The sequence below is a fragment of the Dendrobates tinctorius genome, unplaced genomic scaffold (genome assembly GCF_039654945.1).
Source record: "Dendrobates tinctorius isolate UK_male_01 unplaced genomic scaffold, ASM3965494v1 ptg000043l, whole genome shotgun sequence".
Taxonomy (NCBI): Eukaryota; Metazoa; Chordata; class Amphibia; order Anura; family Dendrobatidae; genus Dendrobates; species Dendrobates tinctorius.
Genome location: NW_027361711.1, coordinates 16,191,257 through 16,216,934, shown reverse-complemented (window position 1 = coordinate 16,216,934; position 25,678 = coordinate 16,191,257). Strand labels below are relative to the sequence as shown.

The 25,678-nt window shown below is 44.3% G+C and overlaps 1 protein-coding gene across 1 annotated transcript in view; it reads right to left on the bottom strand.

Annotated features, from left to right (window-relative positions):
- The window catches only part of STK10 (serine/threonine kinase 10), a 143,717-nt gene that overhangs the window by 15,728 nt on the left and 102,311 nt on the right, over window positions 1-25,678 (bottom strand). The window contains exons 10-16 of the mRNA XM_073575220.1: window positions 20,711-20,841; window positions 19,856-19,979; window positions 18,945-19,124; window positions 18,468-18,560; window positions 17,139-17,268; window positions 16,040-16,164; window positions 6,232-6,420 (exon numbers count right to left, since the gene is read on the bottom strand). Coding sequence (XP_073431321.1) covers window positions 6,232-6,420; window positions 16,040-16,164; window positions 17,139-17,268; window positions 18,468-18,560; window positions 18,945-19,124; window positions 19,856-19,979; window positions 20,711-20,841 — 972 coding nt within the window. The remainder of the gene's footprint in view (window positions 1-6,231; window positions 6,421-16,039; window positions 16,165-17,138; window positions 17,269-18,467; window positions 18,561-18,944; window positions 19,125-19,855; window positions 19,980-20,710; window positions 20,842-25,678) is intronic.

Genomic DNA, 25,678 nt, shown 5'->3' with positions numbered 1-25,678 from the left:
GGATTTGTCTTCAATAAGTATAAAGCAAGGATATTACTGGGCATAAAGTATGGTTATACTCTTCAGATTTCATCCTGCTACTCCTACCTGCACCATAATCATCAGTAAAAGCCAGTCATCGACTTCCACTGGCGCCATACACACCCATGCCATGAACCTGCCTCCACCATGCATGACAGATGACGTGGCATTCTTCAGAACATCAGCCCATCCCTTCCTTCTGTTCTCTTCCTTGGTTTCATCTGTCCATGAATCCTATACAGAACTGGAGGCTGTGCTGAAGTTTCTGGTCTCTGGACTGGCACCAGTGGGCTGCATCTTGTAATAAACCCTCTGGATTTATAGTCACAGAGGAGAAATCTTTAGTCTTTGTGCGCTTTGATAATACAGCCACCTTCTTGGATTTCTGACTTCACTGGATACTGTGAAGGGATTTTTTTAAACCAATGAAATAGTTATATCATCTTTCTCCTTAGTGGACATTTTCCCACGTTGCTGAGCTCACCATTTAGTTCTCTCTTAGAAAATGTAATACATTGTTGATATGGGCTTTTTAAATGTTTCTGCCATCTCAAAGATGTTTCTTCAGCCTAATGATGGCCTCCTCCACTTGCATTGACACCTCTATTAATTACATAGCCATGATCAGCTATCAATCGTCAATGCTGAATCTCTTCCAGACACTTCCTAATGGCTTTCATTCAAATCCATTGTACCAATTAGAATAATTGTACTTAAATCATGAAACTTCTGTCCAACAGTTAATTTTACACATTATTCTAACATCACATTTTTACCCACATACTTCGGAAAACATACATTGACATGTTTTTTTACATAAACGTGACACTAATAGATGATTGCTAGTGAATTCTTGGTTAAAATTATGAATCCTGTACTTTAACCCCTTTACCCCCAAGGGTGGTTTGCACGTTCATGACCGGGCCAATTTTTACAATTCTGACCACTGTCCCTTTATGAGGTAATAACTCTGAAACGCTTCCATGGATCCCGGTGATTCTGACATTGTTTTCTCATGACATATTGTACTTCATGTTAGTGGTAAAATTTCATTCATATAACTTGCGTTTATGAAAAAAATGGAAATTTGGCGAAAATTTTGAAAGTTTCGCAATTTTCCAACTTTGAATTGTATGCCCTTAAATCACAGAGATATGACACACAAAAAACTTAACATTTCCCACATGTTTACTTTACATCAGCACAATTTTGGAACCAAAATTTTTTTTTGTTAGGAAGTTATAAGGGTTAAAAATTGACCAGCGATTTCTCATTTTTGTAACACCATTTTATTTTTACGGACCACATCACATTTGAAGTCACTTTGAGGGGTCTATATGATAGAAAACACCCAAGAGTGACACCATTTTAAAAACTGCACCCCTCAAGGTGCTCAAAACCACATTCAAGAAGTTTATTAACCCTTCAGGTGCTTCACAGGAATTTTTTGAATGTTTAAAAAAAATGAACATTTAACATTTTTCACAAAAAAATTACTTCAGATCCAACTTTCTTTATTTTACCAAGGGTAACAGGAGAAATTGGACTGCAAAAGTTATTGTGCAATTTTTCCTGAGTACGCCGATACCCGATATGTTGGGGGGAACAACTGTTTCGGCGCATGGCAGAGCTCAGAGGGGAAGGAGCGCCGTTTGACTTTTTCAATGCAAAATTGGCTGGAATTCAGATCGGACGCCATGTCACGTTTGGAGAGCCCCTGATGTGCCTAAACAGTGGAAACCCCCCACAAGTGACTCCATTTTGGAAACTAGACCCCCCAAGGAACTTATCTAGATATGTGGTGAGAACTTTAAAACCACAAGGGCTTCGCAGAAGTTTATAACGTACAGCCGTAAAGTTAAATCACATTTATTCCACAAAAATGATCTTTTCACCCCCAATTTTTATTTTCCCCAAGGGTAAAAGGACACTAAAAGTTAATGTGCAATTTGTCTTGAGTACGCTGATACCCCACATGTGGGGGTAAACCACTATTTGGGCGCATGGCAGATCTCGGAAGGGAAGCAGTGCCATTTGACTTTTTTGTCTGGAATTGGGATCTGACGCCATGCCGTGTTTGGAAAGCCTCTGATGTGCCTTAATAGTGGAAACCCCCCACAAGTGACAATTTGGAAATTAGACCCCCTAAGGAACTTATCTAGATGTGTGGTGAGCACTTTGAACCCCCCAGTGCTTCACAGAAGTTTATAACGCCCGGGCGTCAAAATAAAACAAAAATCATTTTTTCCACAAACATGATTTTTAGTCCCAATTTTTTTATTTTGCCAAGGGTAACAGGAGAAATTGGACCCCAAAAGTTGTTGTCCAATTTGTCCTGAGTACGCTGATACCCCATATGTGGGAGAAAACTACTGTATGGGCACGTCAGGACTCTGAAGGGAATTAGAGACGTTTTGGAATGCAGACTTTGATGGAATGGTCTGCGGGCGTCATGTCGCGTTTGGAGAGCCTCTGATGTGCCTAAACTGTTGAAACTCCCCACAAGTGACCTTATTTTAGAAACTAGACCCCCCCACGGAACTTAACTAGATGTGTGGTGAGCACTTTGAACCCCCAAGTGCTTCACAGAAGTTTATAACGCCCGGGCGTGAAAATAAAAAAACAATTTTTTTTTCCACAAAAATGATATTTTTACCCCCAATTTTTTATTTTCCTAAGGGTAACAGGAGAAATTGGACCTCAAAAGTGGTTTTGAAATTTGTCCTGAGTAGGCTGATACCCCATATGTGGGGGTAAAACACTGTTTGGGCGCCTGACAGAAGGGAAGGCGCACCATTTGACTTTTTCAACACAGAATTGGATGGAATTGAGATCAGACGCCATGTTGCGTTTGGAGAGCACCTGATGTGCCCAAACAGTGGAAACCCCCCAATTCTAACTCCAACCCTAACCCCCACACACCCCTAACCCTAATCTCAGCCCTAACCCTAATGGGAAAATGGAAATACATTTTTTTTAAATTTTATTATTTTTCCCTAACTAAGGGGGTGATAAAGGGCGGTTTGATTTACTATTTATGGCGGTTTTTATGTTTGGCGGCTGTCACACGCTAAAAGACGCTTTTTATTGTAAAAAAAAATAGTTTTTGAATCACCACATTTTGAGAGCTATAATTTTTCCATATTTTGACCCACCGAGTCATGTGAGGTCTTATTTTTTGCAGGACGAGTTGACGTTTCTTTTGGTACCATTTTCGGGCACGTGACATTTTTTGATCGCTTTTTATTCCGATTTTTGGGACACGGAATGAACAAAAACCAGCGTTACATGAATTTCTTTTGGGGGGTGCGTTTACACCATTCCACGTGTGGTAAAATTGATAAGGCGGTTTTATTCTTCGGGTCAGTACGGTTACAGTGATACCTCATTTATGTAGTTTTTCATGTTTTGGTGCTTTTAAACCATGAAAACAATTTTTTATATTAAATAATTATTTTTGCATCGCTTTATTCTGCGAGCTATAACTTTTTTATTTTTTCGCTGATGATGCTGTGTGGCGGCTCGTTTTTTGTGGGACAAGATGACGTTTTCAGCGGTACCATGGTTATTTATATCAGTCTTTTTGATCGCGCGGTATTGCACTTTTTGTTCGGCGGTATGATAAAGCATTTTTTGCTTTGTTTTTTATTTTTAACTTTTAAGAAGTTCGCTAAAGGGGTTAACTAATGGGACAGTTTTATTGGGCGAGTTGTTACGGAAGCGGCGATACCAAATATGTGTACTTATTTATTATTTCCAAAAAATGAATTAGGGAAAATAAATTATATTATATATAAAAATAATTTATAAAAAAAAAAATAAATAAATAATATATATATACACTCACTGGCCACTTTATTAGGTACACCTGTCCAACTGTGTGTTAAGACTTAATTTCTAATCAGCCAATCACATGGCGGCAACTCAGTGCATTTAGGCATGTAGACATGGTCAAGACAATCTCCTGCAGTTCAAACCGAGCATCAGTATGGGGAAGAAAGGTGATTTGAGTGCCTTTGAACGTGGCATGATTGTTGGTGCCAGAAGGGCTGGTCTGAGAATTTCAGAAACTGCTGATCTACTGGGATTTTCACGCACAACCATCTCTAGGGTTTACAGAGAATGGTCCGAAAAAGAAAAAAAATCCAGTGAGCGGCAGTTCTGTGGCCGGAAATGCCATGTTGATGCCAGAGGTCAGAGGAGAATGGGCAGACTGGTTCGAGCTGATAGAAAGGCAACAGTGACTCAAATTGCCACCCGTTACAACCAAGGTAGGCAGAAGAGCATCTCTGAACGCACAGTGCGTCGAACTTTGAGGCAGATGGGCTACAGCAGCAGAAGACCACACTGGGTACCACTCCTCTCAGCTAAGAACAGGAAACTGAGGCTACAATTTGCACAAGCTCATCGAAATTGGACAGTAGAAGATTGGAAAAACGTTGCCTGGTCTGATGAGTCTCGATTTCTGCTGCGACATTCGGATGGTAGGGTCAGAATTTGGCGTAAACAACATGAAAGCATGGATCCATCCTGCCTTGTATCAACGGTTCAGGCTGGTGGTGGTGGTGTCATGGTGTGGGGAATTTTTTCTGGGCACTCTTTGGGCCCCTTGGTACCAATTGAGCATCGTTGCAACGCCACAGCCTACCTGAGTATTGTTGCTGACCATGTCCATCCCTTTATGACCACAATGTACCCAACATCTGATGGCTACTTTCAGCAGGATAATGCGCCATGTCATAAAGCTCGAATCATCTCAGATTGGTTTCTTGAACATGACAATGAGTTTACTGTACTCAAATGGCCTCCTCAGTCACCAGATCTCAATCCAATAGAGCATCTTTGGGATGTGGTGGAACGGGAGATTCGCATCAGGGATGTGCAGCCGACAAATCTGCGCCAACTGTGTGATGCCATCATGTCAATATGGTCCAAAATCTCTGAGGAATGCTTCCAGCACCTTGTTGAATCTCTGCCACGAAGAATTGAGGCAGTTCTGAAGGCAAAAGGGGGTCCAACCCCTTACTAGCATGGTGTACCTAATAAAGTGGCCAGTGAGTATATATATATATATATATATATATATATATTTTTTTTTTTTTTTTTTAATTATTTAGCGATTTTTTATAAATTATTTTTACTTTTTTTTTTTTAAAACTTAATTACATTGTCCCAGGGGGGACATCACTGTCGTGTATCAGATCGCTGATCTGTCACATCACAGGTCGCTGTGACAGATCAGCGATCTGACACAGCCACTGCAGCAGGCTTCCTCATGCCTGCGCTCTGCAGGCAGTGAGAAAACCGCCTCCCTGCAGGCCCCCGCCGCCATATTGGATCCGGGGACCTGCAGGGAAGGAGGCCCCCGCAACAGCGCTGCACATCGCGCTGCTGCGGGGGTCTCAGGGAAGCACGGAGGGAGCCCCCTCCTGCCGATGCTTCCCTAAACCCCCGGTACACTGCGATCATTTGATCGCAGTGTGCCAGGGGTTAACGCGCCCCTGACACATAGTGCCGGGTGTCAGCTGTGATAATTAGCTGACACCTGGCCGCGATCAGTGGCGCTCCCCCCGAGAGCGCCGCTGATCGCTATGACGTACTATCCCGTCCATGGGCATAGGGGCCTGGCTCCCATGGACGGGACAGTACGTCAAATGTCAGGAAGGGGTTAAGGGAATCTGCCAGCAGGATTTTGCTGAACCAGCTGAGAGCAGGATAATGTAGGAGCACAGAACCCGATTCCAGCGATGTAATCACTTACTAGATTCCTTGCTCCTGTTTTGAAACAAATCACTGATAGATCCATTGTAGATGTATGAGTTCTCTGAATACTGAACTCTGTATATTATTGGCAGTTTTTAATGTGTACACTTTGCATAGATAGAAACCTTCCAATCAACGGTGGGGCACAAAGTTATACAGATCTCGTGAATATACCTGACTACCTGGCAGGTAGTCTAGTGATAGAATCACTGCTTTATCAATACAAGATTATCAAAACAACAGCAAACAGCCCAATAAGTGACACATCGCTGGAATTAGGGTCTCTGGCTCTACATTATGCTACTTTTAGGCAAGGTGGCAAAAACCTAGTGACAGCTTCCCTTTATAGCAATTGAAACATCACTTTCCACTGTGTGCCAAGAAAAATAAAAACACTTTTCTAAATCCAAAAAAAGCAGTAGACAGACATTCCCCCACCCTATCTACCTGCTTAATTCTCTCCCTCTGCTCAGCAGCACTGGAAAAAGAACTGATATGAAGACTTTTTTTGTACATAGCCATCCGTGTCTTTCCTTCGCTTCTCTGGACTTTTGGCAAACGACCCCTTTCTTGTTGCTGCCGTAATTTGAGTTGCTCAATCATTCGCTGATTGTACCGTTGCATCTGTTCTTGTTCCTGGAAAAGGAGATTATTTATTTTTTTATTTTAACCACAATCTACCTTTACATAAAGTATACACAACAGTATCATAGAAAATAATCAATTGCTTGAAATGAAGGTATCAATGGTATTGACACTCAGTCAAGTCTAGGTGTATAAAGGCATGCATCTTAGGCTAAGCCCTGCCCCCTGTCGAGCCTCCGGTAGCTCCGCCTACCGGCACATGACGCTGCATGCATCCTGTTTCCCCTATCTTTATCACTGAGGGCGCAGGCCGTGTGCAGTATGCGTTTGGCGGCGCATGCATCCTTTTCACGGTGCGCCGAGCGCAACCAAACTGCAGCAGGTTGCGTTTGGCGCTGGTCGGCGCACTGTGAAAAGGACGCATGCGCCGCCAAACGCATCCTGCGCACGGCCTGTGCCCCCAGTGATAAAGATAGGTGACGCAGGACGCATGCAGCATCATGCGCCGGTAGGCGGAGCTACCGGCGGAGGTGCGGCAGGGGGCGATGCTTAGCGGCGGCCGTGCGCAGGCCGTCGCTGCGCTCAAAAGCGCAAATGTGAAACTAGCCTAATAAAGTATGGCAATGTTTTCATCATCCCAATACACTATTTTCTAGTACGTAACATTTCAAATCTAAGGCGGCAGCAGCGTCGGACTGGAGCACCTTGGGTCCAAGAAAGAAAATTGTTCTTGGTCCCACTATGTAACTACATAGAAATAAATACAAGACCACCAATTGTGCGGTTAAATGCGCTTATATCAGGGTATAATATAACGTAGTACAAATCTTAATTATGTAGCAGGGGTTGGGGTAGCCCCCTCTCATAGAATATAATGCAGCACTCCACAAAGTATAATGCAACCCCCTCATAAGGTATAATGCAGTCCCCATCACAGAATATAATGTAGCACCCTCATAGGGTATACTGCAGCCTGCCTCATATGGTATAATGCAGCCCCCCAGAGTATACTGTAGCCCCATCATAGGTCATAATGCTGCCCCCCTCATATAGTAAGATGTAGCCCCCCAGAATATAATGTAGAATGTAGAACATAATGTAGTCCCCTGAGAGAATAATGCAGTCCCACCACAGAATATAATGCAGCCCCCCAGAGTATACTGTAGCCCACCAGAATATAATGTAGTCCCTTGAGAGAATAGTGCAGTCCCCCCCCAGAATATAATGTAGCCCCCTCAAAGTATAATGCAGCCCCCTCATAGGGTATAATGCATCCCCTCTCCACCTCCATCATTGTTCTCTCCTCCACCCCCATCATTGTCCTCATCACCACCTCCATCATTGCCATCTCCCCCACCACCCCCATCATTGCCCCCCACCACTCCCATCATTGCCCTTTCCACCTCCTCCATCATTGCTTTCTCCCCCACAACCCCCATCATTACCCATTCCACCATCTCAATCATTGCTTCCTCCCCCACCACCACCATTGTCCTTTCCACTACTACCATCATTGATTTCTCCCCAACCACCCCCATCATTGCCTCCTTCTCCACCACCCCATCATTGCCAATCTCCTATACACACACACAGAACCACTCTCTCACACAAAGCATCGCACCACACAAGCAGGCAGTCAGACAGACACACAGCATCACTCACCTCTCCGCAAGTTCCCTGCAGCAAATCCCGGCAGCCTCTTCCTCGCTGGCAGCTTTCTGTCTGAAACAGCGGTGCGCCGAATGATGATGTCATCCAGCTGCGGTGTTTCAGACAGGAAGCGCTGGGCAGGAAGCAGGGATGTGCTGCGGGGCATGTATAATACGGCCGAGAAAAAATACGGTGATGGGAGCTGCCCCATAGATTAACATAGGTCCGATTGCTAGGCGATTTTTTTCTTGCATAGCACTCATCCGTATTCCACTCTAGTGTGACTCCAGCCTAACACTGATTGCACAAGAACCACAAGAAGGATTTTTCACCCCAGTCGCAAATACTTTGAAATATTTGCAAAAAATGCATCAAACGGAATGCTCTTCCAGAAGTCTTACTCCAAGCACAGACTGGTGTAAAATGGGGCACGAAAAAATGTGACATTTGGTTAAAGTCGCATATTATGAATATTTAAGACATGCAGATAAGCAAGGTCAAGGAAAAAAAAAAAAAAAAACCCCTGAAAAAAACCACATGAAAAAAATGGCACAAAACAGAGAATAAAGCACAAATGCAAAAGCCATTAAAATTGAAATATACTGGAGCACAAAAAAAATATGCATTTAAAACAGTTATTGGAGATTATATATGTAAATAATTTCTTTATTATTAGGATAGATTTACACTATTTGATTGCTCTGATAGACTTTCTTGCCAATTGTGGTATATACCGTATTTTTCGGACTATAAGACGCACCGGACCATAAGACGCACCCCAATTTTCAGAAGGAAAATAGGGAAAAAAATAATAATGTGTCAAATGGGGGTCCGTCTTACAGTTCGAATTCAGCTTACCTGGGAAGGGATCTGGCACAGGTGGAGGAGTGGTCACAGGGGTCATTCAGTGGTCCAGGCTCGTGCGGTGGCGGCTCTGTGCTGGAGCAGCTGGGCTGTACTGGGGCAGGTGGGCTGGGCTGGGGCAGGTGGGCTCTGTGGGGTGAGGGTGGCGGCTCTCTGTGCTCCGGTGCAGGAGCGGCGGCTCCGCCGGAATTTCCTCCAAGCCCGGAGGCCCCCGCACATACTTTGCTGGCCGCCGCCATGTTGCGGTGGCCTCCGGGAGCATGGACGCCGGAAAGATGGCCGCCGGTCCGGGGACGGCGCATGCGCAGGTTCAGATCTCGTCCAGAGATCTCGGGGGACGAGAACTCGTTGCCGAGATTCGAATCTCGTCCCCCAAGATCTCGGGACGAGATCTGAACCTGCGCATGCACCGTCCCCGGACCGGCGGCCATCTTTCCGTCGTCCATGCTCCCGGAGGCCACCGCAACATGGCGGCGGCCAGCAAGGTATGTGCGGGGGCCTCCGGGCTTGGAGGAAATGCCGGCGGAGTCGCCGCCCCTGCACCGGAGCACAGAGAGCCGCTACCCCTGCACCGGAGCACAGCCCGCTGCCACCACCGCACTACAGAGCCCCACGGCACCCGCCTCGGAGGTAGGAACATTGCGACCAAAGACGCACCCCCCCACTTTCCCCCAAAATTTTTGGGGAAAAAAGTGCGTCTTATGGTCCGAAAAATACTGTACATTTCGTTTTGCGGTTATTAATTGATATATGCACTAATTTTGGAGAATTTGTTTATATGCATCAGGTCAGTAATGGAGGACATTTATAATTGGTTTTAGATTTTTTTTTAATCATGCAGTTTGTTGCTTTTTGCATAAATATCTTCAGGCGTTTTCCCCCTCAAATACTCAGGGCCAAATACATGCAATCTTTTTGTTTGTGGCACTTTGGCTGATATAAGAGCAGATTTGCCCCTATATTATACTGGAAACCAGTCTCATGACAGATGTGCTTTAAGAGTTATCTGAGATCTATAAAAAAAAAAAAAAAAGTAGGGAAAATTCATCAGATTTCAAAGAAAAAACACCAAGGTTACTTACCGGTAGCCGGTTTTTCCGGAGCCCGTGACGGCACACATGAGAGAGGGGATCCGCCCAGCCAGGACAGGAACCCTACTGAAGATAAAAGGGCGGTACCTCTCTCACTTACTTCAGTTGGTTTACAGAGCATGAGAGGCCCCCCGGGTTAGTACACAAAACGCTCACCACATTATATTTAATTAAACAAGCACCCAAACTATAGTGCACACCAAAGGAGTAATAATGGGGGAATATACAGGTGCCGTCATGGGCTCCGGAAAAAACGGCTACCGGTAAGTAACCTTGGTGTTTTCCTGTCTCCCATGACGGCACACGAGAGACTTTTGTAGAATAAGACACCTTAGGGAGGGACCACCGCTTGTAGCACCCTTCTACCAAAGGTTAGGTCAGTAGAGGACGATAGATCAAGTCGGTAGTGCTTAAAAAAGGTCGAAGGTGAGGACCAAGTAGCAGCTTTACAAATCTGCTCAATCGATACCTCAGCCTTCTGTGCCCAAGAGGTAGCCACGACTCTGGTGGAGTGAGCCTTGATGCCTTCTGGATCTGGAGTGCCACTTGCAGAGTAGGATAACATAATGGCCTCCCTGATCCATCTGGATATGGTACTCGTAGTTACCCCGTATCCCTTTTCTACTACCCTGAAAGGCTACAAACAGGGACTGATCTTTCCTCCACTGACTAGTTATTGACATATTGTAATATGGCCCTCCCTACATCCAATGTATGGAACTTTTGCTCCCCCGGGTTTCTAGGATTATTACAGAATGATGGCAAGGAGATCTCCTGAGTCCTATGAAACTTTTGGACCACCTTGGGGAGGAAGGCCGGGTCTGGTCTTAGAATCAGTCATCCAAGAGCTTCATATAGATAAGAGCTTGTAGGTCGCTCAATCTACGGGCCTAAGTTAAGGCTACCAGTAATACAGTTTTAAGTGTGAGTAGTTTTGGTGACAGCTCTTGCAGTGGTTCAAATGGATCTTTGGTTAAAGCCTCCAAGACTAGATTCAGGTCCAGGGTGGTATCTTTGGGATAATGACTGGCCTCGACCTACCACAGGACTTTACGAACCGGGACACGCACCTATTGGATGCTAGGTTGCAGTTATATAGGGCCCCCCAGAGCTGAGACTTGGACTTTGAGGGTGTTAGTGGCTAACCCGAGTTGCAGCCCCGACTGTAGGAATTCTAGGATAGATCCCACTGGAGCTTTATCCCCTAAAGGTTCCCCCAGGAAGTCTAGGAACTTTTTCCATGTTCTACCATTGATTTGGGATGTTATAGGTTTCCTACTCTTCAACATGGTGGAGACTAACCCTGGTGAGAATCCCTGGCGACTCAGTAGCGCCCTCTCAAATTCCAGGCTGTCAGATGGAAGCCCTTCACCTGAGAGTGGACCACTGGTCCCTGGGAGACCAGGTCTGGCACCTTCGGTAAGATCCATGGATCTGGATCTGTCACTGACATGAGTCTCAGAAGGGAGAACCAAGGCCTCCTCAGCCAAAATGGAGCTATAAGAATTATTCTTGCTCGATCCTCCTTGATTCTCCAGACTACTACGGGGATCATTGTTATCAGGGGGAACACGTAGGCCAGAGAGAACTTCCAGTGTATTTGTAGGGCAGCTACTGCACAGGGATTTTCTTTTGGGTTCAGTGAGCAGAACTTTGACCCTCTTGTTGCGTGAGGTGGCGAACAGGTCTATTTCCGGTTTGTCCTAAGCTTGAGCTATTTGTTGGAAAACTTGGTGGTTTAGGGACCATTCCCCCTGTCTTAGGTGCCTGCGACTCAGGAAGTCTGCTTGTGTATTTTCGACACCCCTTTTATGCAGTGCCGTGATGGACAACAGATGTTGTTCTGCTAACTGGAAAAGTAGATTTGATATTTCCATTAGGCCACGAGATCTCGTTCCCCCCTGGTGGTTGATGCAAGCTACCACTGCACGATTGTCCGTCATGACTCGAGTGTGGCGGCCCCGAAGCAAGGGGAGAAAATGTTTCACGGCTTTCTCTACTGCCCATAGTTCTTTTACATTTGAACAGTGATCCTTTTCTAGCGAGGACAAGGTTCCCTGTATCGAGTGGGATCTCAGGTGTGCTCCCCACCATGTGGCACTTGCGTTGGTTGTAATGATGTCCTCGACTGGTTTCTGCCACGGGACACCAGCTGTTAGATGCTCTTCTACAGTCCACCAGAATAGGGAATCTCTTACCTCCATGGAGAGACATAGTTCGCCCTCTAAACGCCCTTTCAATTGTTTTTGCGCTTCCCACTGCAGTTGTCTTAAGCGGTACTGTGCCAACGCTACCGCGGGTATGCATGATGTCAATGAGACTAAAAGGGACATTGCGTTCCTCAGTGTCATAGCTGGCATTTGTATTGCTGTGTGAGCTAGGCCCCTTATCTTGGTCACTTTGCTCTCTGGTAGGAGGCAGCGCTGTCGCACAGAGTCCAGTATTAACCCTGGGAAGGATTGCACCTTTACTGGTGTTAATCTTGACTTGGGGACGTTTACTATTCATCCTAGCCGTGTGTGTGTGTGTGTGTGTGTGTGTGTGTGTGTGTGTGTGTGTGTGTAAAACCCCTTTCCTTCTTCTTGAACTGGGACTTCCTGTAGGACTTGTTTTTGCACTAATCCCAAGACTTTCGTCTCCAGGGCCAGTTGTTGCTCTTGGGCTTTCCTTCCGGGTGTCATTATAAAGGTTCGCCTGGGCGGACGGGTGAATTTTATTTTTAAACAGTCATTGATTATGCTTAGGACCCATGTACTGGGGGAGATATTTGCCCAGGTGGAAAGGAAGAGAGAAAGCCTTCCCCCTACCTCCGACCGGATGTCATTGGGGAGATTTTTTGGAGTAAGTACAGGGCCCTTTAAACATATAGCCCGAACCTCTCCTTTCTTTAAAGTCCCAATTTTTCCTATCTCCTTGGGGGACGACCCCGGTTAAATCTTCTCCTCCGAAAGGGCTGCTTTTTGAGTTCTCCCAGGAATCGGGGAAAACCTTTCTTCCTATCCCCCGCATACTCCAAAATTTCCCTAGTTTCTTCCCGAAGACGAATTGGCCGTCACATGGAATGGAACACAGTCTATGTTTCGATGGCAAATCCCCTGGACACCCTTTAAGCCACAGGGCTCGTCTTGCCACATTTGACAAGCTTGCCGCTCTAGCTGTTAATCTCATGGAATCTGCTGAAGTATCCGCTAGGAAAGCCGCTGCTCCATGTACCAGTGTCAGATTAGACAGTATTTCGTCCCTAGGAACATTATCCCTGATCTGGTCCATTTGTTGTAGCCAGATTCATGAGGGCACGAGCGGTACAAGTACCAGCTATTGCCGGTTTTAATCCACCTGCCGATACTTCCCAGATATGTTTCAGGAAACCATCTGCTTTTTTATCAAGCGGGTCTTTCAGCACGCCAGAGTCCTCTAATGGTAGTGATATTTTTTTTTTTTGAGGATTTAGCTACGGCACCATCAATCTTTGGGACTTTTTCCCAAGTTTCTGAGTCTTTTTGTTTAAATGGATACCTCCTTTTCGATGTAGAAGGTAAGGCACCCGACCTCAGGTTTTTTCCATTCCCTGTCAATTAAGGCCTTTATCTTATCATTTACAGGGAAGGTGCATTTTTTCCTTTCCTCCAGCCATCCAAACATAACATCCTCCAATGATTTAGGAGTCTTTTCCACCTTAAGGCCCACTGTAGACCTGATAGCTTTGACCAGCTTTTCCACGTCCTCTTTTGGGAAACACAGACGGCCCCCTATATCGCTGTCCGAGGAGGATTCTGAGGACTGAGTAGAGGAAGAGGAGGTGGACAGGGATCTTTCCTGACCATTCTGCACTAGCGAGGCCTCTGAATCAGAATCCCTTTTGTGGCTTCTTTTATCTGTCTTTTTAAGGGCTGCCTTTAGGGAGCCTTTCACCTCCTCTTGTATTATAGCCCTAAGGCTAGTCACCAAATAAGGGGTTTCATCCTGTATGGTTTTGTTTATACAGTCAGCGCAGAGATCTTTCTGCCACTGATGTGCCAGCGGGCCTCTGCAAAGGGCACATTTTCTATTCTTTGTTTTGCCGCTAGACTTCCTCGACCCCTAGTGATCAAACAGAAAAATGGAACCCCGTTACCATAAGGGTGACATTCACGTAGATCACACCACCGCTGTCATTCAAGGCTACCGATCTCGGAGGCTCCTCAGATGCACTCGTGACTCTCAAGAGTCATGACGGTCGTGTTTACGACTGCCGCTCCCACCATTCGAGCGGATGCTACTGGTATGCTGGCGGCTCGGCAAGGCATCTGGTGAGAGTTCCTGCTGCTGCCACTGCTGCTCTTCTTGCCCCACTTCCATTGTGAAGTATTGGGCATGAGTGCGTCTTCTGGGGTTATCCCTCTTTTTAAGAGTTTAAGAGGGATCCACTGCACTCTCCGCCTCCTCCGGTGCCCATTGACAGCCTCTCCCCCCGCCACGCTGCTGGGACGATCTTTTGCCGGCCGGCGTTTTTTCATGGGTGCCTCCATCTTGGATCCGGCGCCGCCCCCGATGTCACGCGGGCACGCCCATTTCCAGCGTGCCTTGCGCGTGACGTCAGAGGGGAGCAACCCGGAAGCGGCCGCCCCTCCTGGACATCGGCAGAGGGGGGAGGGAGGCGCGGCAGCCACGGAAGAGCCCTTGGACCCCTGATCGCGCTGCGCTGACGGCGGTTCGGACGCTGAGCCCTCGGGGGACCCGCGGATGGCACTTCCACCCTGGACGCCGAGCGCACAGGCTATGCCTGATCTTTCACTCTGGCACGGGGGTGGGCAGGTACTCACGTCTTAACACGCCGTCTTCAGCACACGGGTCCCTGTCAGGACAGGAAACCCAACTGAAGCGAGGGAGAGGTACCGCCCTTTTATCTTCAGTAGGGTTCCTGTCCTGACTGGGCAGATCCCCTTGCTCAGGTGTGCCGTCATGGGAGACGGGAAAAAACTTATACGCACCTGTTCAGTCTTCTTGTACTGGTGGTCCGGTCCAGTATGTGTCCATTTCCTTACAGCAGTAATGAGGCATATAACCATGCGACGAGTACCGTACTTAAAATCACAGCCCTCACTGGTTTTATGTTGTACATGCTAGGATTATTGCTGCGGCCAGTGATTGGCTGCAGTGGTCACATGCATATACGTGCATTGCATCACGGAAGCAAATAAAAGGCCAGAGTGGACTGACAGTAAAGTCAGCGCTGGAGCTGTATGAGAACAAGATGTTTTTTCCTGCTCTTAGAACACTGTTTTCCCCATATCCTGGAGCTGTATCAATTCGTAACATGGGCTTTTCTGTAGATGTGACAGTACAAGTCTAAGGATGCATTGCCACTCAGTCTTTAAATGGCACAGTGCACATAGTAAGTAAAAGGGGTCTTAGGTCCCAGAATTTGTAGTAGACCTTTGCATGATGATTCCTAAGAAATTGGAAGCCCTTGTAAATCAGATGTACAGAGATGACCCTGCAAGCAGTGACTTACTGCCTTGGAGTGCCGAGCACTGGGCTCTCTGCTCAGTGCTGGATTGGACTTCTTAGTCACAGACAACAGTGGTCACAGTACACAGCGCTCTGGGCTCAAAGGCAATGTACCACTGCTGGTCGGCCCTGACAGCGCCATCTCTGCTAATATACATTTAATCAATGGAAATTAGATGACCCACTTGTATTAACTATACATTCTCTAGCCCGACTTATCAAGGACTCCCCAAATAGGGCCTGAGCCAGCATCCAGAGAGCTCCTGCTTCTTACTAAGGCCTGGATCACACATGCGAGGAATACGGCTGAGTCTCGCATGTTAATACCCGGCACTGCCACCGGAATCAGGAGCGGAGCGTGCGGTTGCATAGCAATACATGGAGCCGCACACTCTGCTCCCAAGTGCCGGCCGCATGTGTGATCCTGGCCTAAAGCTTCTAATGGGAAGGGGCCGGACTTATAGCAATTTCACAATTCTGACCAAATCTAGATTCATGGGCACTAGAAAAGATGAATTAATGTGATTAAATGCCCAGCCATAGGATTTATATGGTAAACTCCACTTGCTCTGTACCTTGTCATGCTTTCTGAGCAGCTCGTGACGCTGTAAGAAATATTGGTCCTTTAACTGCTGCTTCATAAGTTGGTGCCTTTCCTGTAGGTGGCGCTCTTCCAATTCCCATATGCAAGCTTCCCTGTCTGTATGAAGAAAAAATGTCCTGAGAACTTTATGTATTCAATCACAAACAACTGTATAAACTTTGTAAGAGACAGACTGATATTACTGTTCTCTGTGCTGGAATCCTGGTGGCTGATGTAAAATAAAAAGCAAATAACATCTAAAAAACTGCTCTAATCTAGCAGTGAATGAGTACAGTTAATTACATTTAATTCTATGCTACCAGTATTGGTAATTACAGGGGTTGTGCCACCCTAAAGGATACATTTAATTAAGCAGAAAATTGTAAATGGCAAAAACATTTACACGTTATTAAAAATTAAGATGAAAGGTTATTTTTTGAATGGAGGATAATTTAACAACTGTAAATTGCAAAAACATTTATACATTTTCTGCTTAATTATATCCTTCATGATGGCACCACCCCTTTACACCTGAAAGCTAGGCAGAAGCCAGTTTGATCGCTTGAATGGGGTCCTGCTTCAGTTCTCAGCACAGCAAGTGGCAGGGACGGACAATAAAGATAGTGACGACTATGCACCAGTAATCAAGGACTGCGGTCTCTCTCAGGATCCCAGAAGTTGGACCTCCATAGTTCATAAAATTATGGGAATAACAATGTAAGCAAAAGATGAAGTTTCTTTAGCGTAACAAAAGGTGTAAAGTTGAAAAAGTTTTTACATTTTTGGAAATTCTGTTCCCCGGCTGCAGATTTTTTTAATGCAGATAATAACAAACACTGATGCAGCGGCAGTGAGTCGGCACTGAACTCTGGGAAGGTGAGTAAATAAAAACACTTTTTAACCAGGAAACCCCTTCTAACACAAACTCCTCTATTAAAATAAATGGTTGGCGGAGTAAGATAAGATATTATGCAGCTTATTACATGATAAATAAAACCCAATTACACTGCTACGTCAAGATCCTAGAGGTTTGCAGATCTAAACCCCATAGCCAATAAGCGTGATGCAGATCAGATTTGTTGTATAATCACCTCTGAGAAGCTGCTGTTTCTTATTCAGGAATTCTCTTTCCTTGCCATATATCTCCTTCTTGTTCTCCAGTGTAATAGCACTCATAGCCAGAGCCATGTCTTCCTTCTGCCTACTTAAAAACTGTTGCTCCTGTAGTACCATACATAAGAGGGATAGAGAATTATTACAGAGTTATTCTAATAGATCAAGTCGATCAGTAGGATATTAGTTTTGGCTTTGTCTGGTGAAATACCAGAAGGGTGGAGTTGACTATATGAGGCCGTGCAGCAGATCTCTGTTACATTCCAAAGATTACTAGAAGTACAAAAGGAGCAAAGAAGTGAATCCAATGAACTTGGCAGACCTTCAGATCCAGTATGTGAGACCTGGATAAGATAGCCCCGGGTTCTCCAAGAACAGAAGCGCACTGTTACCAGCAGGGTAAACCATGCACCTTGCACAGAGACTTACTGAATGTATCCTTTCAATGGTCTGCTTGCAAACATGACACTATGGAAGCAGAGAACAGATATTCCTCTCCCCTCATAGCTTGATTCTTAACTAATTGCAAAGAATCTGAGCTCAAGTCCTCGTTTAAGTACAATAATAAGTCAGTGTTACGTTAGCATTCTACAAGCAGCCCTGTTACACTCAGAATGTAGCTGCTCCTTCATGACCCAGAGCAGATATAAATGTAGGAATACCTTACTGTTTAAAGGGATTCACCAGTCATCAAAAATTAATGATTAGGGAGAAGTGAGCGTGCTCAGATAAGGTGTTGGCCAATCATGCTCAGGGGCTGAGTGACTTCGGTGTGCTTGAAAAATATGTTTGAGTCCCTGCGGCTGCCTGTTTGTTAGGTAATCCCTGCATGCTGTTGAACAGCCATGGCGACTTGAACATAGTAGAGTATCTTCGGCATGCTCGAATACTAACACACGAGCGTGCTCGGATAACACCTTATCTGATCACGCTCACTCATCACTATTAATGATCTATCCTTTTGATAGGCCATCAATATCAGATTGCTGGGGGTTCGATATCCGCTCTGGTGGCCAGATGTAGACACAGCGATGTGCCCTGCATTTAGCAGCCGCTGCTGGGTACTATACAACAGGAACTATTCAAGAGAAGCGGTTTGGAATATAAAGTGATCGGAATAGAAGCTGTTCTGCATTATCCAGTGGCGGCTGCTACACATTGAATGGAGATGTGTAGTGCAGATTCGTTCAATGTGATAACTTCCGGCTGCAGAGGGTGGGAATAATAGCGGATTGGTGGCGGTGCTGGGTGTCATCAACATCTTGTGAGCAGACAAACCTTTGGAGGTATTACATTAGTCAAGGTACCTCAGTCTGCTTCATGTGAGAAAATTCATCCATTTTCAGCTTCATACTTTCTCTGCGGTGATGCCTCGGCAGCTTTTCCACACTCGCCTTCATCTATAGGAAGAGGAGACCGGTGAGTGAAGATCTAAGCTTCCGACCAGTGGCGCTAAACATTTACCAATTGGTGGTGGTTTAATAGCCTGTTTACACCGGTGGGCCACGATAAACGACGCACACCGAACGATCTACAATATAGCACTCAATGCATACAGGCTGCCAAGGTTCTCGACAGTGCGAGTACTATCTACACAGGATGATACAACACCAAGAACGAGCTTTTACACAGCACAAAAGATCGTTTTGCTTGATCATTGCGCTATCAGCAGCCCTTTAGATCTGAACTTACTCGAGGTGCTCGCTAAACATAAATGCTAAAATATTCTTTTAACTAATCATAAAAAACAAAACAGGGACAAACAAACCAAAATGGCAACTTACTTCTTTTTTCCGTACTTTTAGCTGCTCAAGGAATCTTGCATGTTCGCGCTCTTGCTCCGTGCGAATGCGTTTGGCCTCATCTCTTCTGCGTGTCGCGTGCTCCTGCTCCATTCGCTCGATCTGCTGTTTTTGCTGCCGCTCCAGTAACTCCAGCTCTGTGTCATAGAACTTTTTCTTGGCCTTAAAAATATTCCAAATGCATCAGTATTAATGATAGAGGAAATTGATTTTTGCCTTATTTATTGTAACTAATTAAACTGGCATAAAAATAGTTAAAACCAAAATAATTATAAATAAATGCAATTATAAACAGTGCAGTGCCAAATCCGTTCATGGAGCCACATTGTAATAGACACAGTACATATTTAGCAACATAATAGCATTGCCAGAGACCCCATGACGTAAAGACAGAGAGCCTGATTCCAGCATTCTATCACTTACTGGACTGCTTAGTGTAGTTTTGATAGAATCGCTGTGTAGTCTGCTGTAGATGTAGCAATGGTCAGCATACTGATCTCTGTATAAGCTTCATTTGTAAACTATACATGATCAGCAAGCGGTCAAGCAGTGGGGTTAGGTCTGCATGAGACCTAGTCCTCTAGGAATAATCTCCTGCTAATAAAACACTAATTGTATTGAAACTACAGCGCACCGCCTACATTATGCTGCGCTCAGATTAAATAGCAAAACCATGCTGACACAGCCTTCAGCAAAACATTCTATATGGCAAATGAGTTTTTGCATTGCAGAATATTTCCGTGTACGCGCCTTGAACAGGCAGCAGTTATCAGTACAATATATTGGAACGCCTCTCAAATATGGTTTCAAAACCTGCAGAAGTTTAGGAATTTCTTATGAAATATAAATGGATATTCGTAGTGATCATCAAAAAAAAAATAAATTGTTCTTACATTCATTTCCTGTTCAAAGCGGCGAATCATCTGGTCCTGTTGTAACACATGCTTCGTGTTGAGCTGGGCCTGGTTCCGGTGCTCTTCTTTCTGCATTAATCTCAATTCACGAAGCTCCTGACGCCTAAGATTCATGGAGAAAAAACAAGCTGGAATTAAACTTCTTATAGTGGCCTTTTAGATTTACAGATCTGAATAGTTTGCAGTCTATGCTAGGACTATTACCTCCAATTTATCTCAATTTGTAGTAACCACCCTGGATAATGACTAAGGAAGAGGCGGTCCATAGACTCATTAGCACATACCAACCAATAAAACCTAACTGGGCTACACCATGGTTAGCTGCTCATACACATCAATGGCAGCACTATGAAATTCTTCTTTAAAGGGGAATCGGTCAATATTTGCCATTTAATGAGAGCGTAGCATAATGTAGGAGTTGTGAGCCTGATTACAGTGATTTGTCCCTTATTAGGCTGTGTGCTGAAGTTTCAATACAATCAGCATTTACCAGCAGGAGATTATCACTGCCTGACTAGGTCTCACGTGCAAACTAGTCAGGCTAGCTGCCAGTCAGGAGCGTGGGACGGGTTATGCACAGTCCAGAAGTCCAAGACTGGAACACCTACATCAAACAAAAACAGGAATTCTATCAAAACTGGACCATGGAGCCCAGTAAGTGATACATCCCTGGAATCAGGCTGTCTCTACATTATGTTGCCATCAGATTCCATAGCAAAAACTTGCTGAGATTGCCTTTAATATAAAACGTGTGGATGATAAAGTTCTGAATTACACACGAATGATCATTGTCTTTCAAACTAGCGCATGATTGTTTGATACGGAACTATGTACCTCAAAAAGCGCATCTCTTCATCCTTCTTATCATCATCTCCGATAATCTTTGAGGTGGTGACACTGACTTCCACACCGTCAACTACGTATCGTCTGGTGCGTTTCAAGGTCTTGTTGTGAAGACGGGATTCCTAAAATAAGACAATTCTATACATTTTACAATCTTACTTAAAAAAAAATAAATAAATAAATAAAACACTAATATTGTGCTTCAGAACAAAACAGAGAAACAAAGTTTTTCCTTTTTATTTTGTAAATGACCATAGAACACAAATGCAATTTTGTGAGAAAATGTTCAGTAACCTGTAGAGGGCGATGTTACCACTAAGAAATTACAAAACAGTTTTTTTACTTATTGATGTACAAAAAAGAACACCGAAATCTTGTTACTATGGAAAATACTGACATTTTATATGCGTGAGCCTGGGTCTCTGGAAGGTATGGCAAAATCAGGTCACATTTGTACGTACATATAAAGTGCTCTCTGTGAGAGAAACAGAATAGGAATCTTGTAGGTGTGATAACTTGATAACTTTTAATGGCTAACAAAATATAGTGAATGATGTTACAAAGCAAGCTTTCGGGACTGCTTATGTCCCTTCATCAGGCTGATATAACAAAATATTTGAAGAAACCTACTTATATATAGTAAAGAGTGCAGGCATGGTGTGATACATGGACACTCCAATAAACAAACACTGCGAGAGAATCCTTAATTAGGCAAGATTAGATAAGTGGTGTGGAAGTTCCCCATATGCATATAAGCAAGCCCTTTGATCTCACATCAGGACTACAAGATCCCAGGTACTTTCAGCTGCACTACATCTAATGTGGTGTACTTAATTATTTGTACTAAATGTCCAACTGGGGGTCTGTATGTGGGGGAGACCGGGCAAAAGCTTAGAACAAGGATGAATTCTCACACAATGAGAAAAAAGAATGGATCTACCTGTGGCAAAACATTTTTGTATGCCTGATCACAGCAACAAAAGACATGAAATTACTGGTATTGAAAGGTAGCTTCACATCTCAGAGAGACAGAAAAGTCTGGGAGTACAAGCTCATGACGACCTTTGACACTCAATGCAGGAATGAATGTGTCGCATGGATTTATGTCTTTTTACATCAGTTAAGGAGTGAAAGTTTTATTGTCCTCTGATTGGGGTCTGGTAATGTGTTGTGATGAACCCCACAAGGTCTTAGGAACAAATTCCTTATCTATGAACTGGTCCAATATTTATGCTTCTCCCTCTCCCATAATGATAGTTCTGCTTCAGGTCACTTGTCTTATCCATTGCCGTTATTTCTGTGCTGTTTTGTGTATAAATATGTGATTCTTCAGATGTTGTATTAGTCAAAGCTTGATGAAGAGACCTGGGTAGTCTCAGAAGCTTGTAATTTGTTACCTTTTTAATGGCTAACTGAAAAGATGGTATCAACCACTGAGGACTCTCAATTCTGAAGTGTTAATAGAAACTTAATCAAGAAAATGCAAAATTTAAAAAAAAAAAAAATCTAAAATCAAAATGATTTGGCATGATCACACTTTGCCTGAAAACGGCATCTATTCTTTTAGGTACACTTCTACAAAGTTATTTTGTAGGCTTATATACTCCGGTGTATAATACCTCACAAATTTTGTATTTTTTGCACTATATTTTTCGGGGTGCAGTCAAGCCCAGACACGTCTGGTCTATCATGAGGGGTGTTCCCATAGCTATGCACTGAGAATGTGCTTGCCAGACCACCTAATCGAATAGTAGGGGCGTGACTAATAGGCTGTGAACCAGACACTGTGCGGTACCATTGTGTGAACAACGCCCTATGCGCAGGGCTGTGGAGTCAGTAAGCCAAACCTATTTCCTTGAGAGCAAGTGAAACATTTTGCTGAAATCTGGTCAATCTGCTTGCTATAGGAGACGGAATGAAATCTTTTTCCTTGCAGCAACGCTTTGCCTGCTCCATGTCATCCAAATACTTGTCAAAGTCAAACTCCTCATCTGATGAGGATGAAGATATGGCAGCAGTAGCACTGTCAGAATCCAAGTCCTCTTGCGCCTGGCAGTCCTCCCGTAGGCCACTCATCCTAACTGCTACCTCAGTCAGAGCTTCTTTTCCTTTAGTAAGCTGTGGATCATCAAGCAGTATAAGATGACTTGGGTCCACAAACAGCTGCCAGAAAAATTTTATTTTACAATAGCTGTGTCTCTCCGCTTCATTGAAGCAGAAATGCCATCTGCGATTAAACCTCCTCTTTGGGACAGGCAAAATAGCAAGTTCTTCCACTCCCCTATGAAAATGCCAGGAGTTAAATCCTCAGCTTGTAATTTTTTAGTCACGGTAAATGGGTGATTAAGCAATTCCTTCAATTCAGCCACCTGTATCCATTGACCTTCATTTAGGGTTACCTGAGGGTTCGCCATATTTATAAGAAACAATTTTAGTTCAAGCAATCGCTCAATCATTAAATAAGTGCTGCCCCACCAACTGGCTTGATCGACAATTGCCCCTTTCCCAGCACGTCTCTTCAAGATGGAATCAATTTTAGGGGTTCTGGCAGCAATAGCCAATTTCCTCACTTTGCTAATCACAGTTCCAGCATGTCCCTCTTGCAGACTATCTCTTATTGCCAGCTGCAGTATGTGCTCAACACAGCGCATGTGATGAATATGAAAGTGTTTTGAAGCAGCTTCAACAAGATCATCTATTTCTGCAGTATAATTTTGCTGTTCTTCTGTAGTAATATCTGTTTGTTCCTCAGTTACTTGAACAGCGCTGTGGCCTTCCATCTCAAACATACTGAATCCTAAATTTTCTTCTAGCTGTTGCTCATAACTCTCATTCATCAGTATAATTGTACTTATGTTTGAAGCATTGTCCGTTACAATAGCAAGAACCTGCTCTTGTGAATGTAGCCTTAGATCAGGAATAGAAGAGCCATATATAGGACATTTCATAACTTTACCAAATTCCTATGAAAAAATATTCAGCACATTCTGCATTGAACTACTGCACCATTTTATTATATATTTTAGGAGTCGGTCCATTTTATACCGACTCCACCAAAATGAGCACCGACTCCAACTCCACAGCCCTGCCTATGCGGGCCTTTATTGTGCAATTGTATACTATTCAGTCATCCCCTCCAGGAATGGGTAGGTGGAGAGTGGCTGCTTATCTAGTATTTTGCACCTGTGTTGCTGACATCTTGCTTTATGGGCTGACTGCACCCTATAGTGCATTTGTTTCAAGTTCTGAGCAGGTAAGTGTTGCTGCCTTTTTGTCTGCTGTTTAAAAATGAATTTTTGGAGACCTTGAGTCTTCTTTAGTGGCTTTGCTATTTAGTTTAGTGTAGGGACCCGTAAACGTGGGGACCTTTGGCGCAGGTTACGGGCTCACATATTTTGGCCAAAATATCAGCTAATACCTCACAAATTTTGTATTTTTTGCACTATATTTTTCAGGGTGCAGCCAAGCCCAGACACGTCTTGTCTCTCATGAGGGGTGTTCCCATAGCTATGCACTGAGAGTGTGCTGGCCAGCCCGCCTAATCGAGTAGTAGGGGCGTGACTAATAGGCTGTGAACCAGACAGTGTGGTACCTTTGTGTGAACAACGCCCTATACGGGCCTTTATTGTGCAATTATACACTGGGCAGTCACCCCCTCCAGGAATGGGTAGGTGGAGAGTGGCTGCTTATCTAGTATTTTGCACCTGTGTTGCTGACATCTTGCTTTATGGGCTGGCTGCACTCTGTAGTGCATTTGTTTCAAGAACTGGGCAGGTAAGTGTTGCTGCCTTTTTGTCTGCCGTTTATACTCCAGTGTATAAGTTAGTAACTGTAACAGATGATCATCATTTCCACATGTAGGTGGAAACGCAGTAATTAACCAACTGAAGTGTTGAAGGCTTCAACTGGATGAGGAACAGCTAAACTCTGCTACAAAGGTGAGGTTGTGGAAGTCAGTTTCAGGCCACAGGTCATACGCTATGGCATGACTGAGCATAGCAATATGACACTAGGTAGTTATACTGCATCAGCAAAGTCTCTCCCAGGCAAAATTTCAAAACAAACTGGGTTTCATTATGTGCTGTTCCAGCTCGTTTGTTGAAGCACCAAGAAATGGGCAACGTTAACGACCATAGACACAGTGATTGTCCAAGGAAAATTATAGAAGCAGAAGACATCAGCTACGATTCATCAAGAACAGCGTGAACAACCTTTTGGAGTCAGACTATGCAGATTTATTAAATGGCATATGCGTCTTAATTTATGCACATCTAACAAATAAAGTGCACCTTGCACAAATCTTACTCCAGTACAGTTTTCAACGTGAAACAAGCCTAAGCAGCACAGCTATGCATGAACATATAGAAACTGGGATGAAGCAGTAGGTGATTTAGACTAATAGGTCAGAATACGATAATCAAATCAAAAATTTAGAATATATTTTTTCACCACCAATTTATTCAATTAGGCTATAAAAGCAAATAAGAAAATTAAACATACATGGGACAGTCCTTTTCATCTGATCTTTCCTCAAACGAAAATTTTGAAATGTGGTATATATTTCGTATCGACTAAAGGGATTGTCCGGCCTTAGGGTACAAGACTGTAGTCACTCTGTGCCTGCGGACTTGTGAATACTCACAGGGTGCGCTCTATGCGGTGAGGATTCTCTTGTGCCAGCACCAAAAGCCATATGCGATTTTCAAGCATCCAGTCACTTGCCAACTAGACGTGCGCGGCCTTGCTCAATGCAAGTGTATTGGGCGAGGCTAGACATGTCTAGTCGGAATGTGGCTGGGGAGTATGCAAATCACATAATTGAGGTCACATGACTGCCCGCTCCTGGCGCTTGAGAATCCTTACAGCACACAGCTGTGAGGATTCACAAGTCTGCACAACCCTTTTAAGAAAAAACACTATCACAACTGGCATTACTTCATGCATCATACACACGACTAT